The sequence below is a fragment of the Piliocolobus tephrosceles genome, chromosome X, assembly GCF_002776525.5.
Source record: "Piliocolobus tephrosceles isolate RC106 chromosome X, ASM277652v3, whole genome shotgun sequence".
Lineage (NCBI taxonomy): Eukaryota > Metazoa > Chordata > Mammalia > Primates > Cercopithecidae > Piliocolobus > Piliocolobus tephrosceles.
The window spans coordinates 70,444,434-70,466,952 of record NC_045455.1 but is presented as its reverse complement, the minus strand read 5'-3'; the positions used below and the strand labels follow the sequence as shown (position 1 = coordinate 70,466,952).

The 22,519-nt window shown below is 40.4% G+C and overlaps 1 protein-coding gene across 2 annotated transcripts in view; it reads left to right on the top strand.

The window, feature by feature from the left end:
* The window catches only part of LRCH1 (leucine rich repeats and calponin homology domain containing 1), a 208,425-nt gene that overhangs the window by 105,256 nt on the left and 80,650 nt on the right, over positions 1-22,519 (top strand). For both annotated transcript variants that reach the window (XM_023187294.1, XM_023187295.3), the window contains exon 3: positions 13,328-13,454. In XM_023187294.1, the coding sequence (XP_023043062.1) occupies positions 13,328-13,454 (127 nt within the window). The remainder of the gene's footprint in view (positions 1-13,327; positions 13,455-22,519) is intronic.

Sequence of the window (22,519 nt, the reverse complement as noted above, 5' to 3'; positions counted from 1 at the left end):
TGCCACTGTGTCTTTTCCTGTTATAAAGTGTCTTAATCCAAGAAATGTGGCCAAGAACAATAAAAATGATTAAGCAAGACTTGTTCCTATAGAGGAACCAACACTTTGAACCTGAATTACACAGGAAAGCCTCACAAAGTTAAAAATCTATTTTAAGATGCTGGAGAGGTTGTTGTTGATGAGCCTCATGAAGAAAATGTACCGTAGGAAAATAAAATAACCTAGACTAGCAAAACTCTTGGCAATAGTAGGAGTGTTATGAATCTAAGAATAGGGACCTTGGTTAAAAAGTCTCATCTCACGGGTAGCGGCTGCCAAGAAATGAAAGTTCTGTATAGTATTTGATCATATTGCTTCCAGAACTCTCGGTGAGTGCTTTTACTTTTCTAGGGTGAAATACACCCAGCTAGGCCTGCTATATTCATTAGAAGTCCCAACCTCTCCCCACCTACTAGGAGTGGGTTCTGAAGCATTGCCTGTAAAGAACAGGGCGGTCTCTTGAACAAAATGTTATCACACCATAAAAGGAATCTGTTTTGGCTGCTTTCTCTGCAGCCTGGCATTCTTTTTGGCTGCTGAACAATGTGCAGAAAGAGCCAGCTTCCTGATGGTCCTATAACCAGTATCCCCACATTCCTTTGGGAGTCACAGTGAGGAGTCATCTTGGATTGGGACAAGCGTCTTGCATGCTAGGGTTGCCTTAGAAAACACAGACTTTGTATTTTTTTGTTGTGAACTAAAAATTAAATTTAACTACATTTCTTCTTACTTGTAGAAGAAATGTCTTCTCTCCCTGCACTGACAATTCTAAAGAAAGTCTCAATTGTAGGATGGTGTTTCTTCTCTCTAAAAAAAATGAAAAAATTGATGGTGTCTTTCTAAACTGGAAAGGAGGAGGAATTTTGTTCCATTCAATACAAATGTGTATCCCACATTCTTTCATGAAGATCTTACCTTATTCAAAGGGAAAATGAGAAAACTTTAGTGTATATATTCATGTATATTTTCGAGCTGGTCTTTGGTAGCCAGGTTTTGTTTTGTGAAATGACAGCTCAGCAGAAAGACACCAAACACACAGTGAACTGAATTGGAGTTTGAAAGTGAACTGAACTGGAGTTTGAAAGTGAACTGACTTAAAATTTGAAAACATTTTTCATAGGATAGCAGAGTTGGAAGGGGCCACTGGAGTCATCCAGTGCATGTGCACGGCCAACCATGTGGAGTTTAAGCTTTGCCTTTTCTAGTGCTCATTGGGCATGTGTTATCAAGGTGGAACCGCTGGCCAGTGGTCCCTAAAATTATTAATGTGTTTATAAATTATTGTGTCTGTAAAATTATGTCCATTGCCATTGGTAGCTGACAGGCTTTATGAAGTGTGAATGCGTGAATGATTGACTGTTTCTTATCAGATTCCATTCCTTTTAGGATAGTTCATACTTGGCATAACTTCCAAAGAGGATTTTCCCATTATTACATATCACCGGATCATAGCTGTTGTTTCAGATCAGTGTGTGTATTGAAAAAAAGAACAGAGCGACACAAAAGGGATTTTATGACTTTGATAACTAGAGTACTGTCAGAATTTGTTGGTTTTGTTTTCAGTTCTGTTTCTGATCTTAATAGAGTTGTTAAGATCTTTGTGCAGCAGGTTAGTGCTCTGGAACTGAGGTAAATACCCACTCCTAATTCCATTGTATATATTTTTTTGTTTATATTATTGTCAAAGTTTATTCTGCCAGCCCTAAATGAACAAGTTCCAAATTGCATTTATTTGTCTAACGAGACAGATAAAAAGCACTGTGAAACATTGCCATTTCATCGATAATCGACTTACTATATATCCTCTAAGAACACTGCACTTTACCAAGTCCTGTAACAAGTGCAGTAGCGAAGAAGCGAGAATTTTTTTCTTTAAAAAGAACATACATATATGAAAGGTGTGGATTTCGGGGATCATCACCACCACCACTTCCCCGCTTCCTCCCTCCCTCCCCTCCCTTCCTTTCTTTCAAGACAGGGCCTTCCTCTGTTGCTCAGGCTAGAGTGCAGTGGTGTGATCACAGCTTACTGCAGCCTCGACCTCCCTGGGCTCAGGTGACCCTTCCATGTCAGCCTCACTAGTAGCTGGGACTACAGACGTGCACCACCATGCCCAGCTAATTTTTGTGTGTGTTTTTTGTTTGTTTGTTTTTGTAGAGATGGAATTTTGCTATGTTGTCCAGGCTGGTTTCGAACTCCTGAGGTCAAGGAGTTGCCCGCCTTGGCCTCCCAAGGTGTTAGAATTTACAGATGTGAGCCACCATGCCCAGCCACCACTACTTCTTAATAGCTAAATAGGATTTAAGATTTAACCATCACACTATCAAATCTGAGCCCTTCAACAACGCTTAACTTTAGATAGGATATGGGAAAGTGGTTTATCCCTAGGCTACACTATTTCGTAATTAATAGAAATGAATGGGATATATTTCTTTGACATTTTATAGGTCACTAAGCACTTTCACCTCTGTTATCTTGTTGAACATGATCTCTATTGCATTCCGTGCTCCTTAGAACAGTTTTATAATTGTGAAAATAGATATTAGGGATTTTCCAAGGGAACAAAATAAGTATTTAGACAAAGAAGGCCTTTGTATTTTTAAAATTTCTACTGTAGCTATAATTGGTTCTCATTTTTATTTCTAATACTATAAATTTGTGCATTCTTTCTTTTTCTTTATTTACAGAAGATGGTGTGTTTTAATAACTTTTTTTAAACTTAGCTTTTGATTTTGGATATTTTGCTCATTGATTTCTAGTGATTTTTTCTTTTCTTACAGGAGCATATAAGTCCACAGTTTTCCTGTGTATAGTGCTTTAGCTGACTCCTAAAAGTTTTGCTGTGCAGTCGTTTTTAGTCACTCCCAGTATTTTCCACTTTCCAGTATTACTTCTGTGGCTTGTGAGTGTTAAATTTCTTTTTGATTTTCATTTTTGGTGGGGGGCAGGGTCTTGCTCCATCACCCAGGCTGGAGTGCAGTGGTGCGATTGTGGCTCACCACAGCCTTGACTTTCAAGACTTAAGCTATCTTCCCACCTTAGCCTCCGCAGTAGCTGGGACTACAGGCATGCGCCACCATGCCAACCTAATTTTTAAATTTTTTTATAGAGATGGAGTCTCACTCTGTGGCCTAGGCTGGTCTCAAACTCCTGGACACAAGTGATCCACCCACCTCAGACTCCCAAAGTGCTTGGATTACAGGCGTGAGCCACCACACCTGGGCTAAATATTTATAGAACAGTTTTTAAAGTTATCTCTAAAAGTTTACTTTTAATTTAGTTATATTGTGTCAGAGAATATTTTCTGTTTGAAATAGATTCATTTAGATTGGTCAAGTTTTGCTATGTATAGTTAATTTTGTAAATATTCCACATATGCTTGAAAACAATAGATATTTTCTAAGTTTGGTATGCAAGCTTATAGTAAGTACAGCAAATTTAACATTTTAATTTGGGGCTTCACATTTCCTCCATCGTAACACATTTTGCATCTGCAGGTCTGCAGGCAGAGAGATAACCTGGAAAGGCACGTTAGACAAGGCACCTGGTACTCTTTTGCCTGTTGCAAAATTGTTCACAATTTTTTTCTGATACTCCGAATACTTCAGATTTATTTATTTATCAAGACATGTCGAGTCTCGTTCTGTCACCCAGGCTGGAGTGCAGTGGCGTGATCTTAGCCCATTGCAGCCTCCGCTTCCCCGGTTCAAGCAATTCTCCTGCCTCAGCCTCCCGAGTAGCTGGGATTACAGGCGTGCGCCACCACGCCCGGCTAATTTTTGTATTTTTGGTAGAGAAGGGGTTTCACCGTGTTGGCCAGGCTGGTCTCAAATTCCGGACCCCAGATGATCCGCCCGCCTCAGCCTCCCAAAGTGCTGGGATTATAACCGTGAACCACTGCGCCCAGCCCAAATACTTCAGATTCTTATCACCACATACAAGAATTGTACACCTTCATGAACTATTTGAACAGGTCTGTAGGTAGCAAAAACCGGAAAGAATGAAAAGAATATCAGCAGTGATATTCAGTGGGGATGGTGAAATGTTTCCTTTCAGATCGTGTGTCCTAAGAACTGGGAGAGCTTGGTTGTGTGTGGGTGGCTGTGGGGGGTGGGGCTGAAGCAGTAGCTAGTGTTTTAGGGCAGTTCATTTACTTTTGTTCAATCAATAATTTGAATGGGTGACCTTCAGGGTATTTAAGTAAACTGTTATGAGGTGTGGCCCCTCAAGTAAATTAGTCCCAGAACCAGACCGTTGTGACCTCAGTACCAGGAGGAGAGAACAGCCTGGGATTTTCAGCAGAGGCAACCTTTGAACATTTGATCACGGTGCCAAAAATCTGCAAGCAGTTGTTTACAGAATTCTTAGGACCAGCCTGGAGTCCTTTCATTCCACCTTGCATGATAAGATTGGTAAAGGAAGTCTCACTTTCTGTATTCCTTAGGAGTCACTAAGTTTTTTAACTTAGATTTTTAGGATCCCGGAAGGAAATATCTGCTGCCACAGCACTTTTAAAATACATGATCAATGTTCAGGTAGGATGTAGGTGATATCAGCTTGGAGAGAAGTTGACTAGTCATGTTAGACATAAAGTCTTAGGATTTACACACATTTTGTATTTTCTCAAAGCTTAGAACAGGGTCTTGGACAGAGCAGGATCTCAGCAGGTGTAGAAAATAATAGACTTTTCAGTATTTGATGAGACAGCGCCTTCCTCTGTTGTCTTTGGTCACATGCTTCCCTGGTCACATTTCTACTTCTTCCTGTTTCTTCTCTATTACAGTACCTGGATATTATTTCTCTTTCTGCAACTTACTGCTAGAGTGCCCCAAAGCTTTGGTCTTAAATTTCTCTCCAAGACCTTATGCCTCTTGTGTCTCAAATATATTCTTTATCCCTTTGACTCAGTTGAGCATTAGCCCTCATTTCCCCGGTTCCCTAATATTCAGTTTCTCTTAGATGTCCTAGTGACCTTCAAATTCCAGTATGTGTTAGACTAAGCCCATTTTCTTCTTTTCCAAATTAGTGTATCTTCGATCCTTGCTTCTGTTCATGCTCCTACTGTTTTTCTCCAGCACCCCAGGTCAAAAATCTCAGAAATGAACTTTGACCCCTTTCCTCTATTCATTTTTACGTAAATCAATCATTAACTACTAGTTCAGTATCTCACTGCCTGCTGCTTGGAATTCTGTGCCCTCCTTCCACTGTTTTCCTGGTTTACTATACTTTTTATTCCAGAGTAAATTAGAAAAGGCTGTGCTGTGTAGAGGGGAGACCACAGACTTTGATCTAAAGCCTGACCCACCCGGTTTCAAACCTGAACACAGAGACACTCACTAGCCAGGCAGCTTAGAATGAATTATTTAAATTCTCTGAATGTCAGTTTTTGTGTCTGAAAAGTGGGAGGTCTTAGTACTTATATTACAAGATGGTTGTGAATATAAATAAAATACTTGTCTTAGCACCAACACAGTGCCTTATACATAATAGCCAAGAAATATTTGTTGATTTTTTGAATTAAATTTTGTGGCATGCTGTGTCATCATGCAAATTGCTATACGGGTTAAGAAACATAGTGGCAAAAGAGCTAGTATTTGAGTAAAGTAAGTGGATTTTTTAGTATTGTTGGCAAAGAGTAACCTCTTTGTGTAAAAATATTAGAACACTAAAGAAGAATCTAGTTATTAGTAGTTTTCAAGTTATGCAATAGAAGCTCTCTGAAGATTCATTTCTTTGGAGGGATGCGTAGGAAAAAAGGATGTACATACACTAATATCCACGCATATTAATCTATATTACACATTCAAACATTTCTTGAAATAAATGGAGAGGAACGTGTCTTCAAATGGTAAATGGCAATATTCAGGCATCTTAATTTTTATTATGAATATTTTTATTACCTTAATGTCCCTGGGTAAAAATTGATCTCAGTAGACTGTGCTCACCTAAGTCAGTATCAGTATCCCTTTCCTTTTTTATGGGGGAAAGATGTTAAAGTAAAAAATATATATTTTTGGCCAGGCGCCATGGCTCAGGCCTGTAATTCCAGCACTTTGGGAGGTTGAGGTGGGCAGATCACGAGGTCAGGAGTTTGAGACCAGCCTGACCAACGTGGTAAAGCCTCATCTCTGCTAAAAGTACAAAAATTAGCCAGGCGTGATGGTGTGCACCTGTAATCCCAGCTACTCAGGAGGCTGAGGCAGGAGAATCACTTGAAAATGTATATATTTTCTAGGCTTTGGGAGGTGTTAGGAAGAGAAGCAAAGTAGGAATACCTTCCTGATAGTAGGAAACTAGGGTTGATTCCATCTGGAACATAGTTCCGAAAAGTGGGAGAGTTCTCTCCACTGCCCATGTATTTTTCCTGATCGTTTAGTGACAGTTTCCTGTGTGCCAGGAGCAATGATCTGCACAGTGGTATTTTTCAAGACCCAGAGCTTAGGCGGCTACAAGTCGTAGTACTTAAAACCCCACGTCTACACTGTCGCCTCTAAAAGTGTTTGAAAGATTAATATTTTTGCTGGTATTAGATATTGAGTTCTCTTTGAACATCCCAAATGCACTTTTTTTGAAAGCTCAATTGATTTTGAGCATTCAATTCCATTTTAAAATAGAGGAAATTTAAAGCAATAGTTTTTACAGCACGAAATAGGCCTTGATCTTTTGGAATTGAAAAACTCTTAGAAGAAAGGAGATAAAATAATTAAGATAGAGCGAGTTATCAAAATGCCCTTTGAAATCTAACTGTAAACATTGGTAGCTTACATTGGTTGCTGACCATTGGGGATATATATAGATATATATATATATATATATATATATATACACACACACACACACACATACATACATATATTCCAAAGTGCTGGAATTACAGGCCTGAGCCACGGCACCTGGCCAAAAATATATATTTTTTACTTTAACATCTTTCCCCCATAAAAAAGGAAAGGGATACTGATACTGACTTAGGTGAGCACAGTCTACTGAGATCAATTTTTACCCAGGGACATTAAGGTAATAAAAATATTCATAATAAAAATTAAGATGCCTGAATATTGCCATTTACCATTTGAAGACGCGTTCCTCTCCATTTATTTCAAGAAATGTTTGAATATATATATATATATACACACACACACACATACACATACACAGACACACACACATATATATAAAGGAATATTTTGAGCAGTGGTTTATTTATACTCACGAGGAGATAGGCTGTTATTGTGGGAAACCAGTTCAGTTGCACGAGGCCAAATATGGTGCAGGTATGCACAGGAAAATGCACAGTGAAATAAATGACGGTTGCAGAAATTTGCCTGAATTCAGACTCACTTTAGACACTGTTTTGTTTTCTTGCTTTTCTTGCAGTTCTCTTTTCTAAAGTTAATCCTTTACCTTCTCAAAACATGGCTTTTATGTGTATGGAGTGTGAAATTGATTGGTGTAGCTTTCAAGACTGGTTTCAGATTCAATCGAAATGATGATTCTGTTTTTCTAGTCTGAAAACATTGTAAGTCTTCAAGTGATTGCCACAGTCAGGTTGTAGTTAGCATAATTGCTTTCAAAGTTAGATTTAAACGTAGGCTCCCAGATTTAATGTATATTATTTAATTGAGTCTATATAAAATATAAATATATAAGATAATAATAATACATCTCTGTCCGAAAAATTAATGTCAGATGTTATTTTTTAGCTTTACATATAAGCGTAAAGATAGTCTCTCTTTGATTTTTAGCTTTATAGCATCAAATTACAGTTGACCGTGGCCACCAGGCAACTCAAAGCAAAGCTTTTGTTGTTGTTGTTGCTCATTGTCTCCGACATGTAATTAATGATGGTGGGATGTAGGGGGAGGTCAGACAATGAAGAGGAAGCACTCAGTCATTAGGGGAAACAAGGGTGAAACATTTTGCCGTGGTGGATTTTTCAGAATGGAACAAGCAGGAGAAAGGAAATGGTTCTCTACGGATATTGTTCACTACTGTGTGCCCCTAAAGACAACAGTCAGGTGTCATATGCAAAACAGCAAAAAGTTACTCCTTTAATGAGAAGCTAACAGGGTATTCATAAAAGAGCATAAAAACAAAATTAGGTGAGGTATCCTGTGAAAAGGAAACTTACTAGGCTAAAGTAAAATAATTGCTGTTTACTGTAGGTCAAGTGCCAAGCACAGACAATAATATTCAAACCAACGACGACTGGATCCTGACTAGCTCCCTTCCCTTGCTGAGACTCAGTATTGGGTAAGCCCAGAGTATCCACGCTGTGAAACCTGCCCAGCTTTCTCTGTGACTCTCTAGATTCAGGCCTGTGTCATTTCCTTAATAGTTCTGTGATGGTTGATGACTTTACATCAATAATTCCATTACTAATTTGAAAGCAAGTAGTAAACAGAGATTGCGACCCCTGGATATTCATGCTTTTCTAGCGAAATGGCAGGATCCTGGACTTAGGAAGGATGAGAGAAAATGTCATTTGTAGGATTATATCTTGTAGTCTTGGTTATCCAGATTGGAATTAGGTACATGGTTTGTTTGGGCCTGAAATTTTATAGCCCAGCCTGGTTCACCCTGGCGTGTCTGAGCAATCATCTTTATTTTTAATTGGTATATGTTTTCAATGAGGGAATCATTAAACCATATTTTAAAAGTGGCTGAAATTTTAGCTATTAGTATATACAATAAGTAAAATTAATTAATGAGTCATGCACCACATAATGACATTTCGGTCAACGATGGACCACATATGACAGTGGTGTAGATTATAATGGAGTTGAAGAATTCCTATGGCCTAGTGACATAGGTGTTGTAGCCACATCTTAACATCTGAGTGTAACACATTACCGTTTCTATGTTTAGATGTGTTTAGAGACAAAAATACTTAACACTGTGTGACAGTTGCCTACAATATTCAGTACAGTAACCTGTTGTACAGGTTTGTAACCTAGGAGCAATGGGCTATACCATAGAGCCTGGGGATGGAGTAGGCTAGACACCTAGGTTTGTGTAAGTACTCTCTGTGGTGGTCACACAATAACACAATGGCATAATGAAGCATTTTAAAGCAGGTGTCGTTGTCATGAAGCAACATGTGACTGTACAATAGAGCTGAGCACACCTATGCTCTTTCTGGTCACCTCGTCGCTGCTTTGCCACATTAGTGGCTGGGTGAGGTTTAATTTTTATATATGGATGTGGTGTTGGGCTAAGCACTTTTACATCTATAATGTCATGTTAGGTAGGTCTTACCGTCTCTGTTTTATAGCTGAGAAAACCAGAGAGATTAAATGATTTACCTGATTTGTGGCAAATCATCTCTATGGTATTTGAACCCAGGTCTTATAATTTCACAACTGGTGGCCTTTCTTTATTTCTTGCTTAAAAATTGGCGTAGTCTGGGAGGGGCATTCTCTTGACAGTCTGAAAGGTTTTTATAATTGGTGACTTTTCTGCCACACCAAGCAGTCAATTGAGTATATTTGTTATATAAATTTTTCTATAAATTATTTTCTAAGTGAAAATAATTTTCTGTATTCTGTTAAGTGAACCCATTCACTGAAAATACAGAGGTATATTCCAGTAGAATTTAAAAATGTAGATATTATGCTCTGTTAATAAAATCACCTGTAAGAACATAGCATGTCTTTATAATCACATATCTTAAGGAAAATAACCTTTTGATAAACCAATAATAAATCATATCAGATACTAAGATTGAGACTCAAATTATGGACATCAATAAGTGCCATAGTCAAAATACATCAAAATAATACTCTAAAAGTAAAACCAGAAAAAGTGATTTGGTTTGTAAATTCCTTAATTTAGGAGTTAAGTGAGGGATAGTGGTACTTGAAGCCAAGATAAATGTATCCTGCAAATTTAGGCTGCCAAGAATGTTTAGATTATATTGAGCTGCCTTATTTCATCTTGAAGTGATGAAATAGACAAATGAATCTAGCAGGAAGTCATTTAACTGAAAAAAATGGAAGATGAAACATTCACAATAATATGGATCTGGTAAAAGCCCACTGCCTTCCCTCTCTTTCTCTTTCCTCCCCACCCTGATCTTCAACCCAGACTCTGCAGGGACAGTGACAAGAGACGGGTTTGGGGCAGGGGTGGGGTGTAGACTTGGCTCTGGTGATGTAGCTTGTCAGATACAATATGGCCTTATTTTCAAACGTTCTTTCAGCATAGGGCCTGTTTATAGCACCAAAGCTGCAGAAGACCAGGGTTGTACGATAGTGGATTGTGGCCTGAGGCACTTACTTGCTGGAGAAAAATTGCTACCAGACGAGTGGTTTCAAAAAGCTGAGGCTGATGCTGTGGTTGCTAGTGGGTAGAGGATTAAAGGGAATGCAGCTTTTCCTCTCCTGTGTAAATATTTGCTGGAGAGCAAATGGGTTTTTGTGTGCATGTGTATTTCCTTTTTCTATTGGGGAAATTACAACTAATACAGGAACATCCTGTGATAAAATATATGAAGTAGAGGGAGCAGATGGATGAAGGCGAAGAAATGTGCCCCAGGTCTGTGGCATGCTGTATGATGACTAAATTCTTGGCATGGTGAATTGGTAAGTCTACAGATGATTAACTACAGTGTAAACAAGAAATGTATGGAACATGAATTTGAGATAGGCCATTCCATCAGCAGCTTTTAGTGTAAAAAGCATCCATTCCCATCAAAGAGACCATGAATGTTTTCATAAGCCTAAATTTTATTTTATTTTAAGTAAGTACCCACCCTGGAAGATTTCCAGTGAGAATAAACCTATGTAATCTCAAATACTCACACATCTGAATGAGCAGAGCTTTCTTTGTATTTCTTAAAGTAGTATGATGCATGACTCTCCTGATTCCATGTCTGCTAATCTGGTTAGATCCCTGCACCAACTAGTGAGACGGATAACTCAAGGAGTGTAACACTGAGTTTCCAGGCAAAGAAACGTAAGAAAGATCTGAACTTGTAATTGTTAACTCTGCCAAAAATAGGAATGTAGAACTTTCTTGAAAATACTGATCTTTGTTCTCATTACCCCTCTGCAAAAGGAGGTTTATGTATGGCTCCATATTAACAGACTTACCTTATTGCCGTTTTTCATCTGCCGATCCTCACTTTAGAAAATTGCATATTAACAAATATTTCACAACCACAAATTACATTTCAAATTATTTACTTGCAACCTTTTAATAAACCGAGTTCTTTTTTCCGGAGGAGCCTTTTTTGGAGCTTGAAAAAAGCCCTCACAGCAGGGTAACAGGAAGACCCCCCCCTCCAGCCGAAAGAGTCCCACTGAGCCCCTGCTGGTGAGAGAGAGCCCTGGGAGGGCTGTGAGAGGCAGAAAGACGGGCTGCTGGCCCTGGCTCCTCCCTTCCACCACCCCCAGAGACCAGGAGAGAGTGCCAGTGCGGGCCCATTGCCCTTATTCCCTTGGTCCAATCCTGCTAACCAGGGAAAGTGAAGAGCTGGCTGGTCCGTTGCAAGCCAGGAACCTACCAGGAGGGCTCTCAGTCTCCTCCCTCCTTCTGCTGGACCCTCTTAGAGAAAAATCTGCCTGTTTCTGGAAATAGCTTTTTCCATGGATCTGCACAATGGAGAGAAGATATGACTGTATCTTTTCTTGCTAAAACATAGTTACATGCGTAATTGAGTGCCTAAAGCAGGAGATATATCAAGGTGTTGACAAGGCCGTGCCCAGATTAGAAAGGTTCTTTCCACAGCACAGCACCTGCTTTTTTTGAGCTCATCAGGTAGAGATGCCCTTCAGTTAACCAGATTCCTGCCCCCTCAAAAGGGGGGGAGTCAAACTTCTAATGGAAGAGTGACATGTATTCAGAAAAGTGCGCAGATTGTAAGTATACATCTCAAAGAATTTTCACAAATAGGAGCACTCCTGTAACACATATCCAGGTCACATTTATCCCTTTCTAATGATGTTTCTTTCCTGATGATAAAAGCACTTGTAGGAAGTTTGGAAAATACATCAAAGTATAATAATGGAAATAACACCATCCATTGTACCTGTACCCCAAGAGGAGTACTGAGAGTATTTTGGTGTATTTCCATTCTGTCTGTCTCTCCACCTCACATACACAGATACATGCATGTCTCTAAATACACTCACACAAGAACACAACTTCTGAAACTTTATGCATGTGTGCACAAACACACAGCCGTTTCATTAAATAGTTGCACTGAATGACATACAGATCTTTAGATGTTTCACTCTGTAGTCGTTGGCTTCAGCACCAGAAGGGCAGAGAAAGAAAGGGAAACTGAAAACCATCTGTCTTTTTACTTGGTAACAGGAAAAAGGGGCTTTTTGTGGGTGAGGAAATTGGAATAAACGGCTGACACATAAATAAGGATGATTTGTAGATTTTATTTATCCAATATTTTCCATGTCCATGAAAACTAAGCATTGATGATAGAAAGTTCAGAAACTTCTGGGTAGAGACCCTTTTCTTGTAGAGCAGAGATGAGACATCAACTTAGACTTTTTTGGCTACTCTGTGGAACTGAACCCCTCTGGGCTGCAGTTCCAGTTTGCCAGAAGAGCAACTTTTCTTTCTTTTTCTTTTAATTAGCTCTCTTGCAGATACCAAAACAGACTTTAACTGTAGCAACCCTTGTTTTAACAAAAGGAAGCTGAGTCAAAATGTTGGAAATGAGCCTGGTGGTTTTGTGAGTTGCAGCAAAATTATCTTTCCCATCCCTACTGCAGTGGATGAAATGATGCCTGTGTGGTGCTGGTTGCTTTGGTCCAGCTGAGTTTCCTGCACACATTGTCAGGAGAGGGCAGTTGGCACCAGCTTCCCGTTGCTATTGGTTGTGCAGGATGTGCTCTCCATCTGCCTCCTGGCTGGCCAAGGGCTCAGCTTCTAAATGACGGTGGGGTGGGGGTGGAGAAGGGGGTGGGGGACTGAGGGAGTGGGGGGGGGGGGGGAGGGGGGGGGGGGCAGGGGGGGGGGGGGGGTGGGGGGGGGGGGGGAGAGGGGACTTTAATTGTATTCCTTGTGTTGAAGAAAGTTGTCTCTTTCAGAACTGCTCATACCCTTCTTTAAAACAGAAACAAAGAAACAAACAAAAAAACACCGTATCTTGTTTTCTTACATACTTGTCATTTGAGTTATCACATATACAGAAAGTATATTGGACTTTTTGTATTTGTAAAATGTCTTCTCAGATCACTCCTTTTTCCTTTCTTGTTAAAAACAGATTCACAGAGAGTATGAAGTGGCCTTTCTGTTTACGTGTGTTCTTGTTGCATTGTCTTTGCAGTCGAAATCAGCTCTCCGCCCTGCCTGCCTGCCTGTGTGGTCTGCCTCTCAAAGTCTTAATCGCGAGTAACAACAAACTTGGATCATTACCAGAAGAGATAGGCCAGCTCAAACAGTTAATGGAGTTGGTATGTTACCGATTTTTAAGATGCTCTTTTTTGTTGGTTGACTGATCATAGCCTATGAAGGTATTCAGAAAAACTTTTCGCGACAGTTGGACAAGGTAGAGCCTCTGTTGCATGAGGGCAGGTATATGATAAAGACATTAAGCGGGGAGAGGAACAGCTTTGAAACTTTGCTGTGACAGACACATTTCCTGGGATTTAAAGGCTTCCTGTAATTTACAACTCCTGAAGTTTGCAGGATTTGCATTTTCTGAAGTTTATGGGCTATCATGTTGTAGTTAGATTTTTTTTTCAGATTACATATAAATTTATAAAAAATTGTGGCTAAACTGCCAAAATAATCTACAAATAGTTAGTAGGCCACACTTCATGCAGGTATAACATTAAGTCAGAAGACAGAAAGAACAGGGTGCTCTGATTCTGTCGAGATTTTAGAAATCATTGTCCCAAATCAATGTAATGTTAAAATGTGACCGTGTCCCCAGGGATAGAAAAGGAAAACAAGCTGTAGATGAGGAGAGACGGATTATAAATGTGTGTGAAGCTGAGATGCACTGTTCTATTTCAGTTCTTTCCCTACTCATTTAATTATTTACCTTTCTTCTAAATTGGGAAAGAATGAATGCTTTCTAAACTTCCATTGAGCTAACATAGGTGAAGGAAAAAACAGGAGTTAGCAGTCAGGGCATGGGCTTATTCCATCCCGACCTTGTGTTAGGCACAGGGCTGGATGTGATTAAATGATGAAAAGGGCACAGTACGTGTCTTCCAGTAGATTCCAGTCTGGAACACTGATGGTGGATAAGTTTTGTCTTTTGTGCCAGCTCCTCTGGATCCACCTGGAGCACCACGGTGCTGGCTTGTGAGGCCCAGATAGAGAATGCTGTGATTGCTTAGTCATGTCTGTAGTGGGATTGGTCTAGGAGAGTGATGGCACCCATGTCACCTATGTGTCAGCTTTGTCTTTAATATTGCTATAGAAAGGCATTAGAGCTATAGAAACTGTCTTTTTCATGGATTATTTGATAGCATTGTCCAAAACTCATTCCAACTAGCTCACACCAGAAGTCAGGGTTGGTTACAGGATACAGGGGTCCATCAGATCACTTACTATAAAGAGATTTGGTCACAGATCACGAGTGACTAGGACAAGACACGGGAATGTTGTGAAGCACCGTGGCAGTGGTTCATTTTTCTGCTCAGCTTTTCCTCTTCCATACAACAGCAGAGGTTGCCCAAGTTTAAATATTCTCCCAGGAAAAGTACCTAGCAAGAGACCTACTGGCATCTCTCAGCCCTGGGTTCTAAGTGAGAGGCAGATCTGGCCTGATGTTCTCCCCAGACTTAGTCTGCTGTGCCCAAGACACATGGTCGCGCTGCTCAGATGTGGATGTTGGGCTGCCACACCACAGGGGGTAATTCTGAAAGAAGACAGATGTTCATTTGAGCAGACGCTGCCCACCACCTCCCCCACCCCATCCCCGAAAGTTTCTATTACAAGAAGCGTGTGCACGAGGCAGGGAATGATTAATTAATTCAGTCTTCGGGTTGTGAGAGGTTTGGAAAAGAAGAGCCCTTTGAGAGGCCCCTTAAATAAGGCCCATGTGGGATTTCCTAGGAGGAAAAAATAAGTCAGGGACAGGGACAGGGAAGGCATTCAAGGAGAAGGGACAGCTCGTGCAGAGGCAGTACATCCTAGAAGTCAGTGTCATGCTTGGGAGTGGGAAGCTGTTGAATCCTGCTGAAGTCTAGGTAGACAGAATGGGGCTGGGCACGCCATCCTCACACACACTGCCTTAGATTTAGGCCACAGGCAACTCCTTCACAGGGCATTTGAGGCCCTCTGTGGTCAGCCCCCGGCTCACATCTTCTGGTTCATCTCTTGCCACTGACACCTTCACTCTCCAAGTTCCTACCTTCTGGGAATGCACCTTGTTCATTTTCACTTCGGACTTGTGCACACATCACTCTTCCATCATGGGCTGTTTCTTTTTCCCCACTCCTTTCTTGGTTAGTTCTTAGTCAAGTTAGATCTCACTTCATCCAAAAAGCCTTCCCAGATCCTCCAAGCCTGAGTTAGATGCTCCTGAGGCAAGCACTCCATACTTACTACTGAATTTTCATAGCATCACGGTTGTTTCCTTACTTGGCTTTCTCTGTGCCAGCTCCCCCCACACCCTGAAAGCTGCTTACTTGCCATTGTATCCCAGGTGCCTGGCACCTGATAGGCACCCAGCAGATGTTTGCTGAATGTTACTGTTGAATGGTGGAAGGTGAGCCTGGAAGGATGGCTGGAGGAGATTGTGAAGACCCTCAGGTGCTGGGCCTGGATGGGGTTGTGGGGGCAGGAAGACTCAGTCTTGCTGTCCACATAACTCAGAAGGTGCCATTTTAACTGGTTCAAGGAAACAAAAATTTCCTAGATGACAGCTTTGGATGAAAGTGATGGTCATATGCTGCTTCTTTTTCTTTTAATGCTTCTTTTAGGTATCTGATAGCCACAAAATCCATCATTGCTGAAATTTGGGTTAGGACTTGCAAATACAATATGAATAACAATTTTTTTTTTTTTTAAAAAATAAGACTTTATTTATAAGAGCAGTTTTAGGTTCACAGCAAAATTGAGAAGAAGGTACAAAGATATCCCACATACCCTCTACTCCCACACATGTACAGTCTCCCTGTCATCAACATTCCCCACCAGAGTGGTACGTTTGTTACAATCTGTGAACCTATCCCAACACATCAATGTCACCCAAAGTCCATAGCTTACGTTACTGTTCGCTCTTGGTGTTGTACATTCTATCTGTTTGGGTAAATGTAGAATGACGTGTGTCTTTCACTACCCTCCAAATCCTCTGTGTCATCCCTCCCTCCTCCTTAACCCTGGAAACCACTGATCTTTACTATCTCCATAGTTTTGCCTTTTCCAGAATGTCATCTACTTGGAACCATACAGTATGGAGCCTTTTCAGGTTGGCTTCTTTCACTTAGGAATATGCATTTAAGTTTCCTCCATGTTTTTCCATGGCTTGACAGCTCATTTTTTTTCAGTGCTGAATAATATTCCACTGCCTGCACAGTTTATCTTCTCACCTCCTCGGGGACATCTTGGTGGCTTGCAAGTTTTGCCAATTATGAATTAAGCTGACAAGTTGATTTTTTTTTTTTTTTTTTCATTATTTGAGTTCCCATGCAGATAGGTGGCACATGGGTGAGATCAATCTTCTGGAACTTTTTGGCGCTGATATGTGCTTCTGTCCCATGAACCTTGAGTGTAAGTGACACCGCATGCCATCCATCAGCTGTGCTCTAGAGCTGTGTCAGCTAGCTCATCGGTTAGCTGGTGGCACATGTGCTGAGCCTGAGAGTCAGCCCCGTACCAGAGCAGGGCTTTCCTCAAATACCCTTCCTCAGCTGCAGGGCTGACATGTGTAAACAGCCTTGTCTCCAGCGTCAGGACACACTGGCTGTTGGATGACTCTAAGGGACACCCCGTGCTTTTCTTGGGCACCCTGTCCTGGGCCCAGCTCTAACGAGGGCGGCCCTACATCCTAGTTACAGGACTGTCTTCACCTGGTTCTTATGTCTTTTCTCCACCAGCAATAACTGTTGAACCCACAAGTTCTAGGATCTTAGAGCGATAGGGGATTATAAAAGGCATTTAGTCCAAACTCTTGACATCTTATGAATGAAGAAACCCGAGGCAGAAAGCCAGTGCATGACATATGGAAGGTCACCCCTCTGTAGCTACATTGTAACATAAGCTGAAACACCCTCACCCAGCACAGTCCTGTGGAAATATAATGTAAGCAATAAATGTGATTTTAAAAGCACTGGTAGATACATTTACAAAAAAGAAGCAAGTGACATTAATTGTAATAATATTTATTTAACCTAAAATAACCAAAATATTATTACTTCGTCACCTATATAATATAAAAAGATATTAATGAGATATTTTAGATGCTTTTTTTCATGCTAAGTCCTTGAAATCTAGTGTGTACATAACTCTGAAAGCACATCATAGATTGGACTGGCCACATTTCTGGCGTTCTGGATATGGCAGCTCCGTCACCTGTGCTCTTTCCGCTCTCCTGACCCTGTGTGTGAGCAAGCGTGATCTTTGGGGAAAAAAGCATTTACTTGTGAAGTTGGTAAAAATTTAATAAGTGGTCATTATTTAACCACAAAGAGGGAGTGGTCTTGCTTAAGTTCACAGTCTAAAAAAAGATTATTTTCCATCCATTCTCACTTATCTTTCATATCTTTTTGCCTAAAATAGTAGTGTTACTATAGGTAACCATATCATATTATTTTAAGCTATGAATTGGGGGAAAAAAGTTCCCTGGAGGGGCAGAAGTAATTCTAGAATTGCCATGGGAGGCTTCTGTTTTGTAGTCACAAATTAACCAGCTTGTTACAAGATTTGGGAGCACTCCAAGCATTCAGAATACTTGAAGCCACCTAGTGCTTCAGCGCTGAGACAGTGTCTCAGCTTATTAGGTTCCAAGCATTGTTTGTTAACTATTTTAGAAGAAATATTTTTAAATTGTTCACATCAGACTCAGAGTATTCCAAATGGGATTATTATTATTATTATTTTGAGATGGAGTGTTGCTGTGTCGCCCAGGCTAGAGTGCAGTGGCACAATCTCGGCTCACTGCAGGCTCTGCCTCCCGGGTTCAAGCAATTCTCCTGCCTTAGCCTCCCGAGTAGCTGGGAATATAGGCGCGTATCACTGCACCCAGCTAACTGTATTTTAAGTAGAGATGGGGTTTCACTGTGTTAGCTAGGCTGCTCTCAAACTCCTGACCTCAAGTGAACCACCCACCTTGGCCTCCCAAAGTATTGGGATTAAGGCGTGAGCCACCATGCTCGGCCAGAATTGTGAACTCTCTTTTCTTCTAAGTGTGAGTGAACATTCCAGAGTCAGCAGTTACTTAAAAACAAACAATAAAATAATAAAAAATAAAAAAAACTTTAGCCATTGACAAGAAAACAGTTGTCCTTTCTACTTTGTGAAAGGAATTGGAGTTGGAAAATGATGTCTTATCTTTTTAAATACATTAGAGTTATATAAGATTTTTTTTTAATGCATTCCCATTCAGTCATTGCCTTGTCCTACCATTTGAGACTGTGCAGGGAATGTCCCATGAAGAAGCCACAAAGAGACACTACTGAGATGTCCTTTTCCTGACTCAACAAGAGTGGCCAGGGTGTATTTCCACATTGTTGCAGGTGCAGGAAAACTTATGGAATCTTAGCTCCGTGGAGCTGGCCCCTCCAGGGTCATTTCAGATGGGAATGTTGTGGAGCTTTCTGATCTCCTTGGCTGCTCTGAATGACTTCTATATGCTCTGTTGCCTCACTGCTGTAGCAGTATGAATGTGTTGCTTGGTACATCTATCTGCCTGTGCTTTCTCTAAAGGGAAGAGATAAAGCGTTCACATTACTGAGCATCTGCCGTATACCAGGCACTCTGCTAGGTATGCATGTATTATTTCATATAGTCTTAAAAATAAGCCAGCAAGGTAGGTGTCATGTTTAAATTTTACAAATAAGTTTCAATTTTAGAATTGCTTCACCAAAGCCGCAAGGATATGAAGAGATAGAGCTGGAGTCAAAACCAGGTTTTTTAATCAGCATCCTCACCACAATACAGCACTGTCTCTTCACCTAAACTGTCAGCCCCTCATGGAGTGGAGCTGTGATTTTTCTCTTTGGAGTTCTCTGGTTTAACTCCTGGTGGTTTTTCCATTAAAGTTGTGGGAAGAAAATGTTACTAAAAAAAAGGTTTGGTACAAATGGTCAATGTCTCACTAATGTTTTCTTACTGTGGAAGCAAGAGTCAGGGAAGGGGTCTGTAGACTTGTGTTGGCTGAATCTCATTTTACTCATTAAAACCTTGTTAACATGTTGAAAACATGGTTCTTTTACTGCTAAACCATGCCTGATGGATGAGGTAGATTTGTTAAGAGATGCTGTATAAATGCCATGTGTTATAATTAACAGGCAGCTGTAAAAACAAACACACTGTTAGAACACAATAAAATAGAGAGCCTTTTATGGGGCATTTGCCAAAGATCTGAGAGTTTTCTCATTGGTTCCCTGTATATGGTGACATGTTGTGGTCCAGAGGTGTTTTTTTTCCTCAGTTCTGTCCTCTCTGAAGTCACGCAGTGTGTGAAAATCGTGTCTTCTAGCTCTTACCTTCACATAAGAGAACACAGTATCACTGATTTAAAACCTGCCTTTCTAATCAAAAACCTCACAAGGCCTGGCTCAAGAAATGACAAGTTGGAAGGTGCATTTCCTGGCCTTGATTGGATATGCTATTTTTTATTCTTTTTTCATGAAATGGTTGTGTGGAGGGTTTGGATTCAAAGATTGATTACTGAGCAAATGCTGAGGAAAATCCCTTCTTCATTATTTGCATGGGCAGCATTCCAGTCTCTGAGGGAGATAACGGCGGAGGCATAAATTCACGTGCTCGCCATGCTGTTTGTCCATTCATGGTCTCTGGAGACGCCTCCTAACCTCTGGTTTCTATGCGATGATTGGAAACCCAGGGCTTGCTCAAGCCCCTCTGTGCTTCCATTTCTGCCTTTCTTCTGAAGAGCCATGGGGTAGGCCATGTGTTTGTAAATTTAGGAGAATTGTGCAACAGAGTTTTGCTCTGGAAAAAGACGCTGGTGTTGAAAGGTGATAATTTGTCATCCCAGAGCTTTCTTGAGAAAGTTTCAAGTTTAAATGAATGTATTTTCTTTTTAAGACAGGGAGTTCTGGCCAGATGCAGTGGCTCACACCTGTAATCCCAGCACTTTGGGAGGCTGAGGCGGGCAGATCACAAGGTCAGGAGTTCGAGACCAGCCTGACCAGCATGGTCAAACCCCACCACTACTAAAAATACAAAAATTAGTTGGGCATGGTGGTGTGCACCTGTAATCCCAGATACTCAGGAGGCTGAGGGAGGAGAATGACTTGAACCCGGGAGGCGGAGGTTGCAGTGAACCAAGATTGTGCCACTGTACTCCAGCCTAGGTGACAGAGACTCCATCTCGGAAAAAAAAAAAAAAACAAAGACAGTGAGTTCTGACCACAGGCATTGAGGGTTTTTTACTATTAAGAAATCAAAATTGACATTTCCCATTTAGTTACATATCTGTTTTTCAACCAAAATAATTTCATTATCTCTGATGTAGCAAATGAACTCCTCATGTTGGAGGATAATTAGAATTATTTAATCCTTACCTGTTCTTTTGATAGAGACACAGAAAGGGTAAGACATTTCCCTAAAGTGACACAGTGAGTCATACAAAATGCACTTCCACAAAAGGGCATGGCTACATGATAGGAGGCTAATATTAGTAAACTGCAGTTTCTGTCAGAACGTTTGCATTTTTTCAATTAAATAAAGAGCTAGATTCTTACAAAAATACAGCTCAAGCTGTATTCATACTAAGTTTTTGAAAACTTAAGTATCAGAGCAAGGTCACTTGTACAAATACCACCTGCAGTTCCAGTGTGTGGCCTGGTCTTACTGGAACAATTCTCTAACCAAGATCGTCTTGACACAGTATCTATGTTTTTTTTTTTTTTTTCTTTCTTTTTTCTTTTTGTTTTGAGACAGGGTCTTACTCTATCACCCAGGTTGTCATGCAGTGCCATGGTCACAGCTCACTGCAGCCTTGACCTCTCGGGCTCAAGCAATCCTCCCACCATAGCCTCTGGAGTAGCTGAAACCACAGGTGCATGCCACTATGCCCGACTAATTTTTTAACATCTTTTTGTAGAGTCAGGGTTTCCTTATGTTCTCTAGGCTGGTCTAAAACTCCAGAGCTCAAGCAATCTGCCTACCTCGGCCTTCCAAAGTGCTGGGATTATAGGCATGAAACATTGTGCCCGGCCTATGTTGGTTTTCACTAGGCATCATTCCTTAAAAAAATACTTCTAGTCAGCCAGGCATGGTGGCTCACACCTATAATCCCAGCACTTTGGGAGGCCAGAGTGGGTGGATCACTTGAGGTCAGGAGTTTTAGACCAGCCCGGCCAACATGGTGAAATCCCGTCTCTACTAAAAATACAAAAAAAAAAAAAAAAAAAAAAAAAATTAACCAGGTGTGGTGGCACACACCTGTAATCTCAGCTAGCTGGGAGGCTGAGGTGGGAGAATCGCTTGAAACCAGGAGGCAGAGGTTTGCAGTGAGCCAAGATCACGCCATCACACTCCAGTCTGGGCAACAGAGCAAGACAATGTCTCAAAAAACAAAACAAAACAAAAAAACAAAAACAAACAAACAAAAGACCAAAAACGTCTAGTCTTTTTTACAATATTACTTTCTGAAAGTGAACATAACCTAGTTTAATAATCCCTGAATTTATTCTGCTAATTTAAATCCTTGTTAGTTTTGCATTCTGAAGGTCAGTTAGCAACGAGCACTTAGTAACAAAAATATATTAATCTCCAACATGGTTTTAGTACTCCTAGAGACTCTTTTTATTGTGATGAGGAGAGAATCTTATTTCTAAAGTTTTTCTTTTGGTTGCCTAAAAACATGATGACTGGTGGAAAATCAGTATGTGTTAAGTCACAGTGCAAATTCTCTATTTTGTTTTTTATCTAAATGACAAAGTTGGACTGGCTGGTCTATAAAAAACTTAAGCTTGAATATTTATATTACTATAATTAGATTTGTTTCTGTATCAAAAAGAATAAATTCAGTAAATATTTATAACACGCTCATGATTCTTTTTGATCTGCCTGCGTGTATGTGGTATTGTAGTACTAACTATGGGGTACTATGATTTCACTGAAGTTTGGAATCATTCTCTAAGACGTAGCTTAGGGCTAATAGAAAATTCGGAAGGGATTCATTTGACTATTGTAATAAGTAACTGAATCTGGAATTTATAACCCAATAAATTCTTACTAATTGCAGAAGTGTGAGGCATTAGTGGTTTTTATTTACATTCATTTTCCTAAATCGTATCTTCTTTAAATCAGTCTATAAAATTCATACCTTATGTTAGGCTGAATTTGAACAAAAGCGTTCTAGAGAACAAGG